Source organism: Mesoplodon densirostris, chromosome 9, assembly GCF_025265405.1.
Source record: "Mesoplodon densirostris isolate mMesDen1 chromosome 9, mMesDen1 primary haplotype, whole genome shotgun sequence".
NCBI classification, from domain to species: Eukaryota; Metazoa; Chordata; class Mammalia; order Artiodactyla; family Ziphiidae; genus Mesoplodon; species Mesoplodon densirostris.
Genome location: NC_082669.1, coordinates 6927396 through 6946470, shown reverse-complemented (window position 1 = coordinate 6946470; position 19075 = coordinate 6927396). Strand labels below are relative to the sequence as shown.

The 19075-nt window shown below is 49.4% G+C and overlaps 1 protein-coding gene across 1 annotated transcript in view; it reads right to left on the bottom strand.

The window, feature by feature from the left end:
• The window catches only part of COBL (cordon-bleu WH2 repeat protein), a 245674-nt gene that overhangs the window by 96112 nt on the left and 130487 nt on the right, over window positions 1-19075 (bottom strand). Inside the window, exon 8 of the mRNA XM_060108816.1 lies at window positions 10149-10331. Coding sequence (XP_059964799.1) covers window positions 10149-10331 — 183 coding nt within the window. The remainder of the gene's footprint in view (window positions 1-10148; window positions 10332-19075) is intronic.

Below are 19075 nucleotides of genomic sequence, written 5' to 3'. Positions count from 1 at the left end.
TTGGATTGGGGACAAAGGAGGGGCAGAATGGGACCTGGGGACCCTCTTGTCCAGGATCGACAGCACAGGGATCACAGGAGTGACTCATCTTGGGGCCACTAGAGCCCCAGCTCAGCACGAATGCCCCCCCACTGAAGACCTGCTCAGCCAACCGGTCACTCGGGGTCCTGACAGACCCTCCTGTCCACCTGCCTTCATCTACCTGAGCCTCCAGCGGAATTGCTCATTTGAGTCAATGATTAAAACAAGGGCCACCCCCACCCTGGACTTGTCGCCCGAGAGCTCCGCCCAGACGGATGACTCACCCACCCCACGGGAGACAAGGTTATGTAGTCTCACCCGAGTCTCCTTATAATGCTCGCAGGGCGTCTGCTGCCTGCCAGGCAGTGTGTGTGGAGCCTGGGACCTAAATGAGGAACACGGCACTGTCCCAGGCCGGGGGGCGGTCCAGTGCACAGCAGTTCCAAGCTGTAGGCTGAGACTGTAGCACTGAGACGGTGCTATGGGCCTGTCTGGACTCTGTCACCAGTGGTCCCTCTACCTAGCGGCACATAACCGCCCTCTGCTGAGGATTTCTCGGAGAAGAGCTGAGAGCAAGGACTGTCCTACAAGGACACCGAACTGGAAAATCACGCACGCTGCAAAACGCATTCCGTGTCACGGTATCTCGGACCAGCTCCTCCTCCAATGGTCAGGGACAGAGAGCCCCACAGAGCGCCGAGCACTGCGGCCAACGAATCAGGGGGATTTTGCACTCCGCTAACGGGGTGCATGCAGTGGGGAAAAGCGCGATTACTTCTAGCAGGAGGTCACTTGTTGCATCCTGCTTGGGACCAAAAATCCAGAGCGAGGCCCTGCTGTGGGAAGAGAGTGCCCGGCACATCTTGGTTGGGGTAAGGCTTTTCAAAAGCAAGAAACGTTCCCCAAAGGCCCAGAGACAACACACAGAAAAAGCCAAAAGGTCCGCCGGTGTGAGATGCTGGGATGGAGGCCTCTCTTCCTGCCCATCCACGCAGGGAGCAAGGGTGGGCGGGGGCTGGAGTACGCGGAGGGCGGGGACTTACGGGCTGGGCCCTGCGGGGCCAGGGGAGGGACCCGGGTCCGCTCAGCTCCTCGGGGGAAGCCGTGTTATTAGGTGCTGACCTCCAGCCGGACACAAAATGTACTCCCTGCCCTGCTCTTGGCCTTCACCAGAGGGACGGGCACTGTGAAATGGAAAGGAAACAGCCCCCCCGGGGACCTGCGGATGGCCGCGTAAGGGTGCGGTCAAGTTCGCTGGGGGATGGGAGGACTTCTGCCACATGTCAGAGGAAGTCCCCACCGCTGGCTCCGGCACGCGGTGGGGGGTCTGTTCCAGTTCCAGGACCACAGCCCCTGGAGACGGGGGCCCCTCCTTCACGCTGACACCCTCTTCCTCTCCCAGCTCTGGTTCATCTCTTACAAGCTCAGCGGCAGAGGGAAAGCGTCTTTAGGTGAGGGAGGGCCAGGTCCTCCTCCGGTTAAGGGGGCAACCCGCAGGGGGGACGCCCAGCGGTGCCACAGGAGGCGGAGCGGGGCTGCGTGGCCGCCAGGTTTCCTGCATTCACCTGAGGAAGGGCCTTCAGAGTCAGCAAACCTGCCAGGACCGCTGTGAGGGTGAAACCCGACCGTTCACGGGGAAGTGTACTCTCCACATATGGAAAGCAGTGTCACACACACGTGTACGTTGTCATTCTGAAGAAACGTGGTTGAGAGGCTTTGGAAGACCAAACGGACTGAGGGGCATCTAACTGGATATACGGATCAAAAGGGAGGAAAACCTGGGCTGCAGAAAAAGACGGAACAGAATTAGAGGAAAGGGGACGGGAGAGAAGAAACCGAGAGCCTGGCTGCGCTGGCCATCCATCCGCACCCTCTGGGCGTGTCCCTGCACCCACAGAACAGATGAGCGGGCGGGGGGCACCGGGGGGCGGGCCCAGCGTCGGCCACACCCCTGCCGGCCCCGCCCCGCCCCGCCCCGCCCCGTCAGCCCGCTGCTCTCGAGGCCCTTTGGGCAGTGATGTCTGTGCCACGTGCCGCGTTCTGCTCTTCCTGCGATGGGCGCGGAAGCAGCGACGGACCCTTCGCATCTCAGAGGGCCGCCCATTCCTCAAGGACCCCTCGCAGCAGCTGCTCTGGTCTCACCCCGCCCACCTGCCGCCCGCCCCCCGCGGTCCCTGCACCTGCTTCCGCCCACAGCACGAGGTCGTTTCCAGCTCCGCAACTACTCTTAGCTCCTGTCCCTCAGGGACGAGCGAATGAATCCTGCAGGCATGGTCCAGAGGAGCGGCCCTCCCTACACTGGCTCTGGAGCAAAGCCATTGTTTAGCTATTTCCACATAAATTCTGACACCGGTGTTTTCACTTCGACGGGATCCATCAATAGGTGCTTGATACATGAATGAGGCACATATGAACCAAGTTAATATAAACGTTTACTGATGGGACGGTTTGGTGGGAGACACTGGGGAGAGGTTAGTGAATAAAGAAGCAAAACCTCCTGCCCCGGGCGGACGGGTTAGCAGCTACAAGAAAAACGGAACAGGGGAAGGACGCAGAGAGTGACCGAGGGCAGAGGGTCGCGGAAGGGACACGGAGCAGGGTCGGGGCAGGGAGCACGGGAGGGCCTGTGGGGAGGGCTGAGAGCACAGGCAGCGGCTGGCCCAGAGCACGGGGCCCCAGGGGGAGGTGAAGCCCCCGAGGCTTCAAGAAAAGACAGGATCCTCCTTCTGTTGTGTCGAGTATGGGATAAAGAGGCGGCCGAGGGGGAGGGACAGGAGCAGATGCAGGGACCAGTGAGCAGTTATGTCCTGGGACTGCACCAGGGCCCCGGGGGCGCGGGGGGCGGGGCGGTAGGGCATGGTGGGAGGACCTGGATTCGGATCAGGATTCCCTGACAGGTGGGATGTAACTTGTGTGAGAGAGAGAGAGGGCACGCCCTGTGCATCCGAGACCGTGTACCCTTCATCCCTCACATGGGGTGGGGTCCGGGGGGCCTCCCCCCACCCAGCCTCGTCTGATGCACAAGGCGAATTGCAGGACCACTCCTCTCTGCTGAGCCCCGTCCACCTCAGCTCCGCCCTTCTCAGCCCGGCACTGCAGGAAGCCGCCATGCCAGCCGTAGCCAGAAGTCTTTCATTATTATGAAAAATAAATTCTAAAAAGTCTCCAAGCATCAACCACCTTTCCAGAAACAAAAGAACAACCACCAAGAGGTGTGTGATAGGAAACAGAGTGGACCTCACCCCAGGAGGCCCAGGGGTGATAAGCAATGACTACAAAGTCAGAATCACTTCGACCTCAGCACCTTCTGGATGTTCGTTCCAATAAGCAAAAAATATCAGTCCTAACGGGAGAGGAGACAGGATCTGGTCCCGCTGGCCGCATGGCCTGATCACCCCCGGTCCACAGTCCTGCTCCCTGCACATTCCCTGGAGCCAGGGCCACCAGGGCTGCTGCCCTGCCTTCCTTCTGCTCTGGCCCGGGAGGCAAAGCGGGTCAGGAACAGGCCAGCAGGACCAGAGACACGGCCACAGAAGTCCACCTTGACCAGGGCCACGTGCACACCCCCGTTCTTGATGAAACGTGTCTTTGGGAGTCCGGACAGCAGAGTTTTATGATTACCTAACTCTCGGGATGATCCAGAAAATGGAACTTGCAAGTAGTAGTGCTTTCCGCTAAATTCCCAACATTCCCAAACGATCCTACTTATTTACACAGTAGGAGACAGTGTGTCCTTATGTGTACATTGTACTGAGATATTACAGTAATGAATATCAATTCGTGTTTTCAAGTGCAGGGCCTTGCATATAGCAGCTGTTCAAAAATATCTGTTGACTACGCAAGCATATATTTCATAGAAAGTTCCATTTTGGCTTATACTAATAACTGATCATAACACACCTCCGTCATCTCTCATTATAATAGCCGACATCACGAGCTGTTTTCGTCTCAATGCAATAAACTGGAGATAATGTACAAATGCACTGTCATGTTGGAATTATCTGGAGCTGAATGTAACGAACACAATAATTCAAATAAAATGGGACAAAAGAATGCCTCAATAACTCAAATATTTTTTGAATTACTTCTACTTACAATTAAAAAAAGATGCACAGCTGTAACTGCCACAAAAGCAGGTGTATAACAACTGGATATTGACTGAATAAATTAATGGCTAGCTGTTTATCCCATATCTGTGGACGATGACAGCTAAAATTAGACACAGCATTGTCTAGCAGACTTCCACAAGTTACTTTTAATCAACGGACAGAGAGAAAAAATGGAATAAGCCGCTCGTTAACCTGACAGGGGTCGTACAAATGCGATGCGGGCCGATGCGGTTCACAGGATTTTCTGTCTTTAATGGGTGAATTGAGTCCCCTGAGGAAGGATGACTTGACAGTATTCTAGTCTCTTCGTCTCAAGCAGGGGCTCCAAAGGGATGACCAACTGCTTTCTCCTCCACAGTCCTCCGAAGGTGTGGACTAGTGAGCAGGCTGTTTGAGCTTTGTGCCCAGAGGGGAAAATGCCACCAAGAGAAGGAGGCGTCCTTGAACAGAATAAGCCTGCTCCAGGGGCTTGGCAACTTTTCATCATACATTTGGTGTTTTTAGCAATAAAGAGTTTGATCTTTAAATACAACCTTCCACTGGGTTTATGCAGGACCCTGGCCGGGCCCCCCCGCACCCTGGCCTCTCCACTCCCCAGGGCCCTGGGGCCAGCTCTCACCTCCACTCCACGGTACAGTCTGCACACCTAAGAAAACAAGTCTCAGAAGTGGAGCAACTTGCCTAGATCGTGTTCCCAGGAATGAGAGAGCTGCTGGCATCTGAATCCAGGAAGCGGCTCCAGGGGCCTTGCTCTGCCCTCTACCCCGTGTACCAGGGGAGGCTGCTTTGATCGTCCCCATTTTGTAGAGGAGGAAACTGAGGACCAGCGAGTGAGTGGAGGGCTGTCCACCCGGGCCCCTGTGTCCTGAGCGCCTATTCATGATCTGAATGCTGACCCCCATGCTGATCCAAGAGCAGCCCCAGGGGGAGAGATGTGTGCAAATGACAGGAAGGCAAGTCTCCTTGGGGTCCGTGGCTAAGACTTGTATAAAGGGGATTCTGACACAAACACAGATGCAGCAAGCCCTTGTGCAGGGCTAAGGACAAGGCAAGGGGTCATCTCAGCATGGAGCAAGGTGGGGAGAGGACAGTGTGGCCCCTCCAAGATGAAAGAGGGAGAAAGATCCCGTCTGGAACAGGCAATTCCTCTGTGCTTTTTCCCAGGTCCCAGTGAGAAGTGGGACCTACTCAGTTATCTTTTTTTTTTTTTTTCTTTTTGCGGTATGCGGGCCTCTCACTGTTGTGGCCTCTCCCGTTGCGGAGCACAGGCTCCGGACGCGCAGGCTCTGCGGCCATGGCTCACGGGCCCAGCCGCTCCGCGGCATATGGGATCCTCCCAGACCGGGGCACGAACCCGTATCCCCTGCATCGGCAGGCGGACTCTTAACCACTGCGCCACCAGGGAGGCCCTACTCAGTTATCTTAATATATAGCTTTAGGCCTCAGCTAACGGTGCAGGGTGGTGGTAACCTTTCCGCCAAAGAATCTCTCCAGATCTGTTAAAAATATTTATACTGAGTAGACCTGCTACTTTCACATCTGATTAGTCCAAATTCTGGGCGGGCCAAATGGGGCAGGTAGAGGTCGCTGGGGTGGTGGTTCTCAAAGTGGGGTTTGTCTGGGAACTTGCTGAACCCCGAGTTCTCAGGCCTGGTGGCCCCAGACCTACTGAATCAGAAACCCTCAGTGTGGAGCCAAGGTAAATGTGCTTTCACAAGCCCCTTGGGGGGATTCTGATGCTCACTCAAGCTTGAAAAATACTGACTTAGCACATGGTGCCCTAATGTATAGATCATTCCTGTCTGAACGTTCCAGGTAATTAAAACTTCATTCAAGGCTCTGGGGCGAGAGGTGAAGGTCTGAGGCAGAGAGCCGTTCCACCTTTTTTCTGAAACTGGCACGTGGCTTCCCTTGTCTCACTGACCCCTCTGTCGAAGGGCTGGTACAAGGATGCCACCCATTTCTCTCACTGGCTCAAACGCCTCTGGAAAAATCTTCTTGAAAAGTAGTTTTAGAAATAACAAATACTCAAATCATGAGTACATAAGCCGGTTGCAAATTCTGAGACAAAGATTACAGTTTTTAAAAGTTTCAGATGACCTGGAAGATGGCTGAAATTATTTTGCCTTTCAGACCTGAAAAAGTGAATAGAGTCGCCCCTCAGGCTCAGTGGGAGATGTTTCCAGGACCCCCTCAGACACCGAGACCCTCAGACGCTGAGGCCCTTCTATAAAATGGGGTAGTATTTGCAATAATCTACTCCCGCTCTCCCGTGTACTTTAAATCATCTCTAGGTGACTTACCAAACTTAATACAATGTAAATGCTATGTAGATAGTTGCCAGCAAACAGCACATTCAAGTTTTGCTTTCTGACATTTTCCGGAATTTTTTTTTTTCTTTTTCTGATTCTTTTTGATCCATGGCTGGTTGAATCCGAGGATGGGGAAACCCACAGATAGGAAGGGGCTACTGTACTGAATTTTTAATACTAGTTGATAAGAAAAAAGTCTTTTACAAGAAGAAAATCTAAGCATTCCCATGTTCCTATCAACTTGTCACGGCCTTGAAAATAATCCTTTCCTCCTGATTCAGGATATTCGTGTTAGTAACAGTCGCATATAAATAAGGCTTTCCAAACAAACATCTTATCTTTATATGGGAGGAAGCTCAGGAAGAAGGAATTGACGTTCTTCCCCACTGACGACGACAATACATTTTTGGGTTCCTTTCCCAGAAATCAGTAAATAACAAAATACCTTTCATTTAGAAAGGAAAAAAAAAAAAAAAAAGCACGGTCATAGCAAATGCTTAAATCTAATCCATATGCCATTCATATTCTTAAAAAAGGAGATGGCTGCTGTGAGTCAATTTCTCCACTCATTCTGTGCCAAATAAAACGGATTTCAGTAAAGAAGCTTTTATTGCCTCGGAGGGAGCTCTATTCATTCTGCAGTGTATACAGTACTATTTATTTTTCATTCAGAATTCCCAATTCTCTACTTAATATACATTTTCCCACTCAAGCCGACTTTATCCATTCTGGATAAGCACATAAAAATCTGAAAAACATAACTTCTCTGGATAGAAGGAATTTTTTAAAGTGCTGATGCAGCACAGCAAAGGACACCATAAACAAAACGAGAAGACAACCGATGAACTGGGAGAAAATATTTGCAAATGGTGCAGCTGACAAGGGCTTAACTTCTAAAATATACCAGCATCTCCTACAATTCAATACCAAGAAACAAACAACCCAATCGGAAAATGGGCAGAAGACCTAAATAGACATTTCTCCAAAGAAGACATACAGATGGCCAACAGGCACATGAAAAGATGCTCAATATCTCTAATGATTAGAGAAATGCAAATCAAAACGACAATGAGCTATCACCTCACACTGGTCAGAATGGCCATCATTAAAAAGTCTACAAACAATAAATGCTGGAGAGGGTGCGGAGAAAAGGGGGAAACCCTCCTGCACTGTTGGTGGGAATGTAAATTGGTGCAGCTACCATATGATCCAGCAATCCCACTTTGGGGCATATGTCCGGAGAGAAGCAAGGTTCGAAAGGATACATGCACCCCAATGTTCATTGCAGCACTGTTTAGAATAGCCGAGACATGGAAGCAACCTAAATGTCCATCGACAGATGAACAGATAAGGATGTGGTATATATATCCAATGGAATACTACTCAGCTATAAAAAAAGAATGAAATAACGCCATTTGCAGCAACATGGATGGACCTAGAGATGATCACACTAAGTGAAGTAAGTCAGAAAGAGAAAGACAAATACCATATGATATCACTTATATGTGGAATCTAAAATAGGACACAAATGAACTTATCTACAAAATAAAAACAGATTCACAGACATAGAGAACAAGACTTGTGGTTGCCAAGGGGGTGGGGGGTCAGGAAGGGATGGATGGGGAGTTTGGGATGAGCAGACGCAAACTATTATACATAGAATGGATATACGACAAGGGCCTACTGTAGAGCACAGAGAACTACAGTCAATATCCTGTGATAAACTGTAATGGAAATGAATATGAAAAAGAATATATGTGTATATATATATATATATATATATATATAGCTGAGTCATTGCTATACAGCAGAAATTAAACACAACATTGTAAATCAACTATACTTCAATAAAATTTTTAAAAATACCGATGCAGTGTAGCATCTACATTCTATAACATTAGGCAAATGCAATTCTTTTGAAATAAGGCTTAAATTATACTGATATTGGAACTCACACTTTTCACCAATAAAGAAATACCCCTCCCCATCAAAAGCAACAAGACACCCCCAGAGGTAGGCGGTTGAAAATTGCTAAATGCTGTAAGAATGCTCTGCGTCATGAGAAAGTTCAAAATCTAACTCCCCACAAAATAAGGGGTGAAACGCACTGCAGACCCCCCGGGAAGCAGCTCTGTGTTCATGAGTCTGCGCTGTTTAGTTGGGCATGCATACAGCAAAACAATGCCAGTTTGGTTTATGCCTACATTTCTTTTATCAAAAGACAGTGAAAATATGATGGAAAACTCAAAATAAATTAGTACTATTAGAAAACTGTTTAAAAAACATAAAAATCAAAAGTTTTCTTGTAAAATGCGTTGCATTACAGGCTTTTCAGACAGACTGCGAGGACTGTGGATGGGCACACCGTTAGATGGGAACAGGGGTGTCTCTAGACCAGGGATAAAGAACACCCCTGGAGGGATTGAGAAAGGTGACCGATGGACAGACAGATACACGGACACACAGACGACCAGGCCGGAAAGGAAAGGACGTGAGGTGTCATTACACTGCCACGGAGCCACTAACGTGACTAACCACGATACAGGGGCCAAGCCTCCCGCCTGAAAGGTACAGACGTGGTTGCTAAGTTATTTTAAGGAAAGTCAGTTTATGAATAAGCACAAGAGGGCCGGGCCTCAAGCCCAGCAGGGCGTAATGCTATGGACCCCATGAAGCAGACACGGGCCAGCAGGAGAAAAGTATCAGGAGAGTCAGCTCCTGCTGGAGGACAGCTGGGCTTAAAGGGGCTCCACATAGATGTTTCTCTTTGTGGGGTGGTCTCTGCCCAGGAGGCTGCCAGGCAAGTCGCTGGGAACCATCTCAGCTCAGGGAGGAATAGTGGGTCCTTCTCATTACACTGCAGGCTGATCCGCATCTCAGGGTCTCTGTGGAGAACTCCTGTTGCTGCCCAGGAGGCCTTGGCTTCTAAAAGCACCCAGAGCACATCGTCCGTCCTGGCCACCCTTGGGTGTCATCCTTATCACATATCTCTAATTATTAGAGAAATGCGAATCATATGTCCCATCCAAATAATTTTTTCCAGTGTCACATTTTAAGCCAGAAAAACTGTCAGAGTGTCCTGGCCTTTGGAAAATGAGGGTCTGGTGTGTCAAATAGTGTTTCAAGGCCAATCATCAGGCGGAGGAAGGAAGAAGCCCAGAGTAAGAGGCCAGCCGCTAGGGACGCTGGCTCTGCCGGGTCACCACGGGCCAGTCACGTGCAAAGCCATTCCTCTGCTCTGAAGGCTCCACAGATACAAGGCCTCCCTAAATAGATGTCATGTCACATAGAAACCAACTTCGCGTGCCAACACCTTCTCAGCTGTCCTGTGAACACGGTTTATTTGGGCACCTATATTGTATCACGTGTCATCCCCATCTTACACACACTCCAGATTTCTTACAGTGCCTGCAATTTTCTCATTAAGCAACGGTGCCCCACATTTCAAAGCTCAAGATAAAATAAACGTTAATCAACAAGCCTAAGCCTTTCAGGGCTGAAGGCACAAAAATAGTTTCCGATCTTCCCTAAATGAAGCGATGCGGCATCTCACCTTGACTTCTGAATAAAGCATAACTTTTCACCCTGAACCATCTCGCTGCTAAAGCCACAAGCTTGAAGGATGACAGGGCGCACAGGCACCTTCCAGAGAATTCATGGGTTCATGTAGCAGGGGCCCTGGTCCTGAGCGGCACCCTCTCCCTACCTTTTCCGACGTCTTGTCTTGCACGGGTGGTCCTGCGCTGGGCAGGGACGGAGGGGGCGGTGCTCGGCGCTTCTTCAGGTCTGACTTGACCGACACCCCTGAGATGTTGCCAAGGGAAAGCGATGGACCCAGTGTAGTGGAACGGGGATTCACGGACGGGGAGTTTGGGGTCGTCAAGCAGCCCTGTCGGGGGAAGAGGCAAACAGAAAACCTCATCACTCTGAGATGCTTCTCGGCGTACGAATGCTCAGACACCAAAGCCGAGCGCCCACCACCCACCTGAACTTCTCCCATCATCATGTCCATGGACAGCTTGAATGGCTGGAACAAAACTCTTATTTTCACTCTCCTGGGAAAATGATCACAGACCCCATGGCAGGACACACCTCCTGGTGGGAGGTTTATTTTCCTAATCATGGAGGAAACAGCAGACTTTTTAAACCTCTAAGAGGAATTCTCACCAGCTAGAATCATGGAAGATTCTCAACCCCCCTGCAGTGGTGAATTAACCTCCTTCAATATTTAACCTGTCATCAGAGTGAGCACTTAGATGCTGAAAAGAGGAAGGAATAGATCAAGAAGTATATTTCTGCTGGAGAAAAAGCCCGTCTTTGCCATCTCAAGAAGTACTTCACCCACTGCCAGGGAGGGGCTTAGGTTTCTTCTAACTTTGAGAAGTTTCAAACAAGTGGCCGGGTAGTATAAACAGCCTGCTGTGAAGACCTGACGTGACCACTAAATGCAGTACTTCATGACAGATCCCTAATCAACTGAAGATAAATTCAACCGAACACACTAATTAATTGTTCCCAGGGAGCAAGGTCTATATCCAGGGAGCAGACTAAAGGCACATAGATATTTTTCCAGTTTTTCCTCCTAGGTCCTGCTTAAATAGAATCACATGAGTGTTAGTGCAGCAAGGGCATTTAGAGAACTCGCAGTCTAATTCGGAATTAAAACTGAAATGGAGCCCACCCCTTGCCCTGCTGTGCCCTCCGCCCTGCCCCATTCCTCCCCAGCACTGGTGTCCCAGCCCGGTGTAGTCCACACCGATGCCAGTGCAGTGTAGTGGTCAGCCCACAGATGAGGGGGACGCACTGCCTGGACTCAATTCCTGGCTTTGCCGCTGATAAGCTGTGTGACCTTGGACAGGTTTCTTAATTTCTCTCTGCCTCAGTTTATCTCCTGTAAAACTGAGGTCAATAACAGCACCTCCATCACAAAGAAATCGTGAGAACTGAATGGGTTACAACAGATGAAAGAGGCTTTGAGAGTTCTAGGCACAAAGTAAGCATCTGATATGTGCTATTACAGTTATCATGTAAATGTGAGCCCCATGAGGACAACCATTATTCCCTGGTTGCACCCATGGCCGTGTCCCTGGCTCCTAGCACCTCCTGGTACCCGGAGGGCCCCTGAGTCCACATTTGCAGAAATGAGTGGGTTCTGCCCTCACGTTTCACACAATGAACTTGTGGGTGAGCTTTCATCTGAACCATTGGTTCACCATATTTGAAACAAATACAGACAGGAAACTCGTCACATTCAGCAACAGCCCCGCATTACCTGCCCTCAGCCTCAAATTCTATTCTGTTCTGCCAATTATACAATCATTCAGTTTCCTGAGAAGATTTTCGAGACTCAGATTTTCTTCTTTTTTTTTTTTTAGGTGGTTTTTATTTTTTTTTTTAACATCATTATTGGAGTATAATGGCTTTACAATGGTGTCTTAGTTTCTGCTGTATAACAAAGTGAATCAGTTATACATATACATATATCACCATATCTCCTCTCTCTTGCATCTCCCTCCCTCCCACCTTCCCTATCCCACCCCTCTAGGTGGTCACAAAGCACCGAGCTGATCTCCCTGTGCTATGTGGCTGCTTCCCACTAGCTATCTATTTTACGTTTGGTAGTGTATATATGTCCATGCCACTCTCTCACTTCGTCCCAGCTGACCCTTCCCCCTCCCCGTGTCCTCAAGTCCATTCTCTACGTCTGCATCTTTATTCCTGTCCTGCCCCTAGGTTCTTCATAACCTTTTTTTTTTTTTAGATTCCATATTTATATGTGTTAGCATATGGTATTGGTTTTTCTCTTTCTGACTTACTTCGCTCTGTATGACAGATCCACCTCACTACAAATAACTCAATTTCATTTCTTTTCATGGCTGAGTAATATTCCATTGTATATATGTGCCACATCTTCTTTATCCATGAGACTCAGATTTTCTTGTACTTAAATATTAATATCAAAGGAAAACCCAATCCCTGAAGGTTGCTTTTTATGCCAATTCATGCTTCCTTGTGAGACACTGACCATCAAATGCCCTGCTCATCAAATGCAGAATCCCCATAGGGAACAGGTGAGGGATCCACAGGAAATAGCCCAACACCCAGAAAACCCATTGACCCCTACCGAGGCTCCCATAGAAAAAATGTAAAGAAAAAATGTCAATGTTTCTCCCAGTCCTTGAGCTCTGCAGACCTTAGACTCGTTACTAAGCAAATAAGCCAGTGCAAAATGAACTCGTAAATACTTTTCTCTGCCTTACGTCTACCACCATAGCAACCATGAACATGCAAGGAGACACGAGAACTTAAATTCACTCAGAGATGCAGGGTCCAGATGATAAAATTAAGCAAATGAAGCAAACCAGAGCAAGGGCTTGACTGGTCCAAGTCTGGAGCTGCGGAAGTGTTGCACTGGGTGGCTGGATCGCTCAAATGACCCCCCACATTCAAGGGGGTACAAACTCATGCCATGGAGGTTTGTTAATACTTGTGAAATACAACAGAGAACTCCACCCACTGCCTGCATCTCTGGAGCGTGCCTGGGCCCATTTGGCATCCCATAAACAAGCTGTTTGTGACAATGCATTTTACACCCCTGATACTAATTGATTTTCCTCCCTCCACCCTGTCTGGACTGGGAACTTCCAATCCCACTTGCTTCAGTCCTCACCACAACTATGCAAGCCTGGCGGGCCCCTCTGCAGCACTCTGAACTTACCTCCGTCCTTTAAGTGCCCTGAGCATTTTCCCAGCTCTGTGAGGACACTCCCTTAAAAGCACTTCACAGCTCATCCATTTTGTATCTATTTCAGGTTCTACCTCTGTCATCCTGTAGCCCTTAGAGCACTGTGACATCTGAGATTGTCAACTCCTTCTTGAGGTGAGGGGCTGACCCAGCACCCACCATGCACACACAGGCAGGAATGTCTCCATCTTTAAAATTGGGGGTATTCCATTTATTTCAAAGTTGTGGTCAGCACCTAGCATGTTTCTGTCACATCAGAGATGTCCCACCTATGTGGTTTCCTTCTCCTCTGATAAGTATTTTTGGTAAGAATGACCTCATCAGGGCCACAGTGAGATGGCCTTAGGCAGCAGAAAGCTGGACCCCCGAGCCACCCATCCAGGTCCCCCTGCAAGTCCTGACACCTGTTACCCCGGGTGATGGGCTGCACCCGATCCATTATCTGTGTCTCTGGAACACAAGTGAATTTTGACACAACAGGTTTTTGAGCCAAATATGCTCTAGAGAACACACAAACATCTCTCCCCACCCCCTACCACCCCAATGTCAGGGTCCCCTAGATCTTGGTCCACCAGCCCCTCTCAATTCTGAAACACAAGAGTGTTTCTCAACCTTCAACCCATGGGAAGCCAAAACATGTCAGCTGCCCAGAGAATATTTGTGGTTTAACTCCTGTTTCCTTCGTTTCCCACTCCTGGAATTTGTACACAGAAGGTAGAAAAAAACCCACAGAATAATTTGGATGAAAACGCTCTTTAAGTATCGGATGTCCTTTAAGATGCTCATTCACAACAACATAAAACAAAATGGTAGCCCAAGAGTGCGGTCCATGTAGCCCGGGGTCTAGACAGGCTAGTCCATGCCCTCCTATTCCAGTTTCAGGGTTCTCTCCTGCTACAGAGTGGCCAAGTCCCATGGGGGACAGACCACGGCTTACCTGAGGGAGGGAACTCATTTCCTGCTCCTGTCCAAACTGGTCAGTAACATGTTTTTAATATCAAGTCCTCTCCTGGTAAGGGAGTGGGTCATGCCTTTCTACAAAGGTTGGCAACAAAATCCACAGATTCTGGCTCTCACAGTCGCCCCAGATTTTCTCAGGAGTTTTTCTCCTTCGAGTTAAGCCCAATAAATCATTAAGAAAAAGAAACGGATAATGAAAAGGGGAAAAAGCAAACCCAACCTTTTTCACCCAGAGCTCATGGGACTTCAGACTGCAGGGTGTACACCTCCCCTGCTGTCCCTGGAGGGCTAATGGGATGGGAAACAGTACGAAACTCGGTGCATCTGTATCACTGTTGACAGCCCAGGAACTTATTACATTCAGTATAAAATGATAACTTGATCCCATCTCACACACACAGCTGGGAGTGGAGAGATAGGAAACAATTTCAGGATCTGGGTGTCAGCCTGAGAGGAGACCAGCATCACCTGCGACGGTTGATTTTGCCAGCAATCTCAAATTTTAAATGAAAAAAATGTACAATGGATTGTTTCCATTTGAAATGCACTCATTATCTCAGCAAGTCCTGATCGCCTTCTATCTGGATGTCACCACAACCACTTTGCAAATGTCGACAGAAAAAAAAATGCACAACCTAAAAGTTGAGAATTATGTTATATTCAGTGGACAAAACTGAGGACTTAAACCCGGGACGCAGCCTCTCGGATTGCTCTGAGGGACTGCTCCGAAGAGGCAAGGGGGGAACCAGCATGTACAGGAGTTTTTGCAAAAAAGACCAGGTAGTTGGAACATCAGAAGATTACTGTTAATGAAAGAAAACCAGACATCTCAAGTTAAGGAATTTAGCTCTTTTCTCTGCATCTATGGGAAGATGCAAGAGTCTGGGCTCCCTGAGATCATCCCTTTGATGTGCATCTCACCTATCTGGGGCCAGTGTCCTATGCTTTCTCATCCTGAATCCCCTCAGGGTGCACCTTCAGTGCAGCGGGGGGGGGGGGGGGGCAGGGGGTTGGCAGCTGCAGTGGCTGACGGTGTGATGGCAGGCATCCTGTTTCCATCCTGAGTTCCCTCAGGGCTCACCGTCAGGGCAGCTGTAATGTGATGGCTTGATGGCTGCAATACCCTTTGTTACGGCAGCAACAATGTTTCCGTGGACACAAAAGACCTGAGCTTCTCTGTGGGGAGATGCACAGACCCCGGGGGCTTCCCAAGGAACTGAGCTGGAAAGTGGACTGCGTGGGTGACCGTGGGCTTGGCCTTTGGAATTAGCTCTGACTCCAACCCATTGGGAACGTCCCTGCAGGCACAGCGGTCTCTGCAGGGCCAGCACTACAGGCCGAGGGCACAGCTGTTACAGCCCCTTATAACCCCAGGGAAAGCTCTGGGAGCCCGGGGTCTCCCTAGAATGATTCTGGGGTGCACAGGCACTGCAAACAGCAGCTTCTCTCCTTTACTCATTTGCTTGTAACCGATCAGAGATCAGTACCAGGCAGGACACCGAGGGTGCCAAGGTGGGTCTTCCACATGAGCCCGACTGCCCCGTGTGTGTCCTCTGCTGGAGCTCCTGGTGTTGTCTGCACCAGGCGGCTCTACCAGCATCCACGTCACAGCCGAAGGGGAGCCACCTGTCCCTATAAACAGTCAGGCAGCTGTGCACACTGGCCAGAATACGCTTCCGGAGACAAAAGGGTCAATGCTGTACTTGAAACCTTTCTGTTTACATTGATTCCAAAAAAAAAGTAAGGATGAAGAGTTATTTTGTTCCCATTTCTCAAAACTGTTCATTCTGGCAAAAAAAGACTATCTTGTGAGAACCAATCACATGATCAAGTGGACCTTTTGACATGGTTGGTGAGGAATTTAGGTAGAGGTTTTGGTTTAAATATTGAGGGAAATATTTTGGTTACAGTAAGTACAGCCTAAAATAGCCATCAACAATACTTTCAGCATCAGATGCTTCTAAATGAGACCAGATGCTTTTAGGATGGCATGGTTTTACGGTTTTAACAGTGAGAGAAACTGAGGCCCAAGGAAATGAACTGAGCTCCGCAGGATGCCTGAGCCCCTGGGTATGGGATTCAACTGGTCAGTTCCCAAGCTGCCCTGCACCCCCCATCTCCTTCCACCACACTGCCCCCTTCTCAAAGGATTTCATACAGCTTTGCTTTTTCCTTTCTTTCTTTTCTTTTTCTTTCCTTCTTTCCTTCCTTTCTTCTTCCCTCTCTCCCTCCCTCCCTCTCTCTCTCTTTCCTTCCTTCCTTTCTTCCTTCCTTTCTTTCTTCTTGGTCAAAGAATCAAGTGGGAGAGAAGTTGCAGCCAGACCTGTTACCCACATCGCCGTTTCTTGGGACCCAGGTTTTGGCAGGGATCTAAGGCAGGGCCACACGACAGAAACCAGATGGCACGGATGGGCACCGCTGTCCTGCCCACACTCACAGGGATCCATTGGGCAGAGCAGCCCAGATCTATCAAAAGTCCTCTGATGTGAAAGCAGAGAACATTGCTTCCCATCCCGCGGCTGCTGGCACCATCCTGGACACTGGGCCAGGCAAGGTTCCCTTCCTCAAGGGTGTGCTCTGCCTGCTTTTTCTTATCCGAGGAGAACAGCCTTCCTGATGGACACACCCATGGCTGCATCCCTCGGCCAGAGGACGCCAAGTCTTCCCATGCCCTGGAAATCTGGCATCAATTCAGAGTAAAGGGCAAACCAAGAGGCTGAAGCCCACCGGGTTCGTGAGAACGAATCCCCACGATGGGCAGAGAAACAGAACTTATGAATCTAGTTTCTACTCTGCGATGTGAGTGGGAAAAGGCCATTCTCTGTGCCAAGTGCCTCGAGACGATGCCTGAGGAAAGGTATTTCTCTAGAAGATAAGTTGCAGAAGCTATTTGGCCAACGAAATACTGTGTCATAGAAGCTCCCTGACAGTTACAAGCATCAGAGCAATTTCAGATCATTTCTCCACTGGCAGGATGTTTCCTGAACTTACAGGAAAATGTAAGTGTGCCGGAGCATCCAACTGGTAGCATCTTCCTTGTAACAAAACTCAGGGAAGAAACTGAAGGCGAGCTGGATTAGTCCGAACCTTCTGCTTCAGGACCTTCTGAAAACCAAAACCTGTTAGCGAAGCTGGGAATGCTTGGGATATGCCGATTATTCATATTTGGCCACTTTCACCAGGACCATTTTAGAAAGCCAGACGTTTCTGAAAAGCTTGTGAATGAAAAGGAAACAAGTCTTGGTGGAATTCAGAGATGTTGAACACGGGATGTCCAGCCCCAGGAAGGCCATGGTCCTGACGGGGAGGGCGCAGGGGCCCCAGGGGTCAGTGTGCAGGCTCCACAGGGGGTGTGGAGGCGGAGAGGAGAGGAAGAACACTGAGGGAGGTGGTGTGATGGTGAGTCGGGGGTGGTGAGCATAACACACGGGGAAAAGAAGAATGAGGGGGTCAGGGCTCCACACACGAGTGTGTGTGTGTGTGTGTGTGTGTGTGTGTGTGTGTGTGTGTGTGTCTGTGCTGGCTTGCTGTGGTTCTAGGGGAGATTTCCAAGGAGGCAAACTCAATTAAGCACAATTTTGGCGGCGGCGGGGGGAGATGGTGCTAATTCACATGAACAATAAAACCTTACTAACAAAGGTTTCCCTTTAAAATGTGCGAAGTTTCCCAAAATTTGTACAGTAGCAGGTTTTGAATATTGATCTATAAGTTGTTTACTAAAATTCAACAGGAGTAAGATTTCCTACGTAGCCACAGTTGAGATCAATGGATTCCTCCAAAGGACATCAGGCCTCGCGTGTCAAGCGGCTCCTGTGCATCTCACTGATACCTGGGCTGGATGAGGGAAGGAAGTGAGGGCGTGGCTGCCGGTTGGTACTGGCTGGGTTTCAGGGCTGCCGGAAAAGACGCCTCATCCCCATATAGAAACAAAACTAACATGAGAACGAATCTCTCTGCCAGAAACCAGATGATTTCTAACTCTTGGATCAGATCAGGAAGGCCTCTCCCTAACTCTAGGTAACCGAGTCATTAGGTGGAGGAAACTAAACTGATTAGATTTCTCTTCCGGCAAATTCATCTTCAAGGAAAATAGGAGGGTTTTTTAAGAAGCAGGAAGTGTAGGTGGGATTCGATCGTCTCTCAGTTGAGGAGTCCAGCTCTCCACTGTCCAAGCACCGCCCTCTCACCTGCAAAGACATCCAGCACCCTTTGCTATCTACAGGCATCGTGCTGGAGAACAGCAATCACAAATTTCAGTATCCAAAATGGGACCCTTATCCAAGCGGCCCAGGAAAAAGGCCCAATTGGAAAGAACATGGGGCAACAGCGTTCTTTTTTCAAAGATTTCTTTGATGTGGACCAGTTTTAAAGTCTTTACTGAATTTGTTACAATATTGCTTCTGTTTTTTAAGTTTTGGGGGTTTTGGCCACGAGGTATGTGGGATATTAGCTCCCTGACCAGGGATTGAACCCACACCCCCTGCACTGGAAGGTGAAGTTTTAACCACCGGACCACCAGGGAAGCCCAGGGCAAAAGCATTTTGAAGACTGTCCTGGACAAACAGAGAAGGGTGGTCCCCCTTCCAGAAGGGAGTCTGAGTGGACACTGGCTGAGAGCAGAGAACCAGAGCTGCCGGAGAAGAAGGGGGTCTCATCCCCAGACTCAGGCAGAACAGATACATGAGGGGGTCTGGAGCTTCCACACATCAACGCACCTGATCGCGTGACAGCTCTCTGAGGTAGGTAATCGCGGGACTCCCTTTCACAGGGAAGGAAACTGAGGCAGAGAGAGCGGGTGCCTGGGGCCACATCCAGACAGTGGAAGAGCCAGGCAGGCTGGCACTGGAACAGAGGTTCTAGAACTCAGTCGCACATCAGGACTCCCCCGCACCCCGGAGCTTTTAAAGAGGGGAAAGGCCAGCCACACC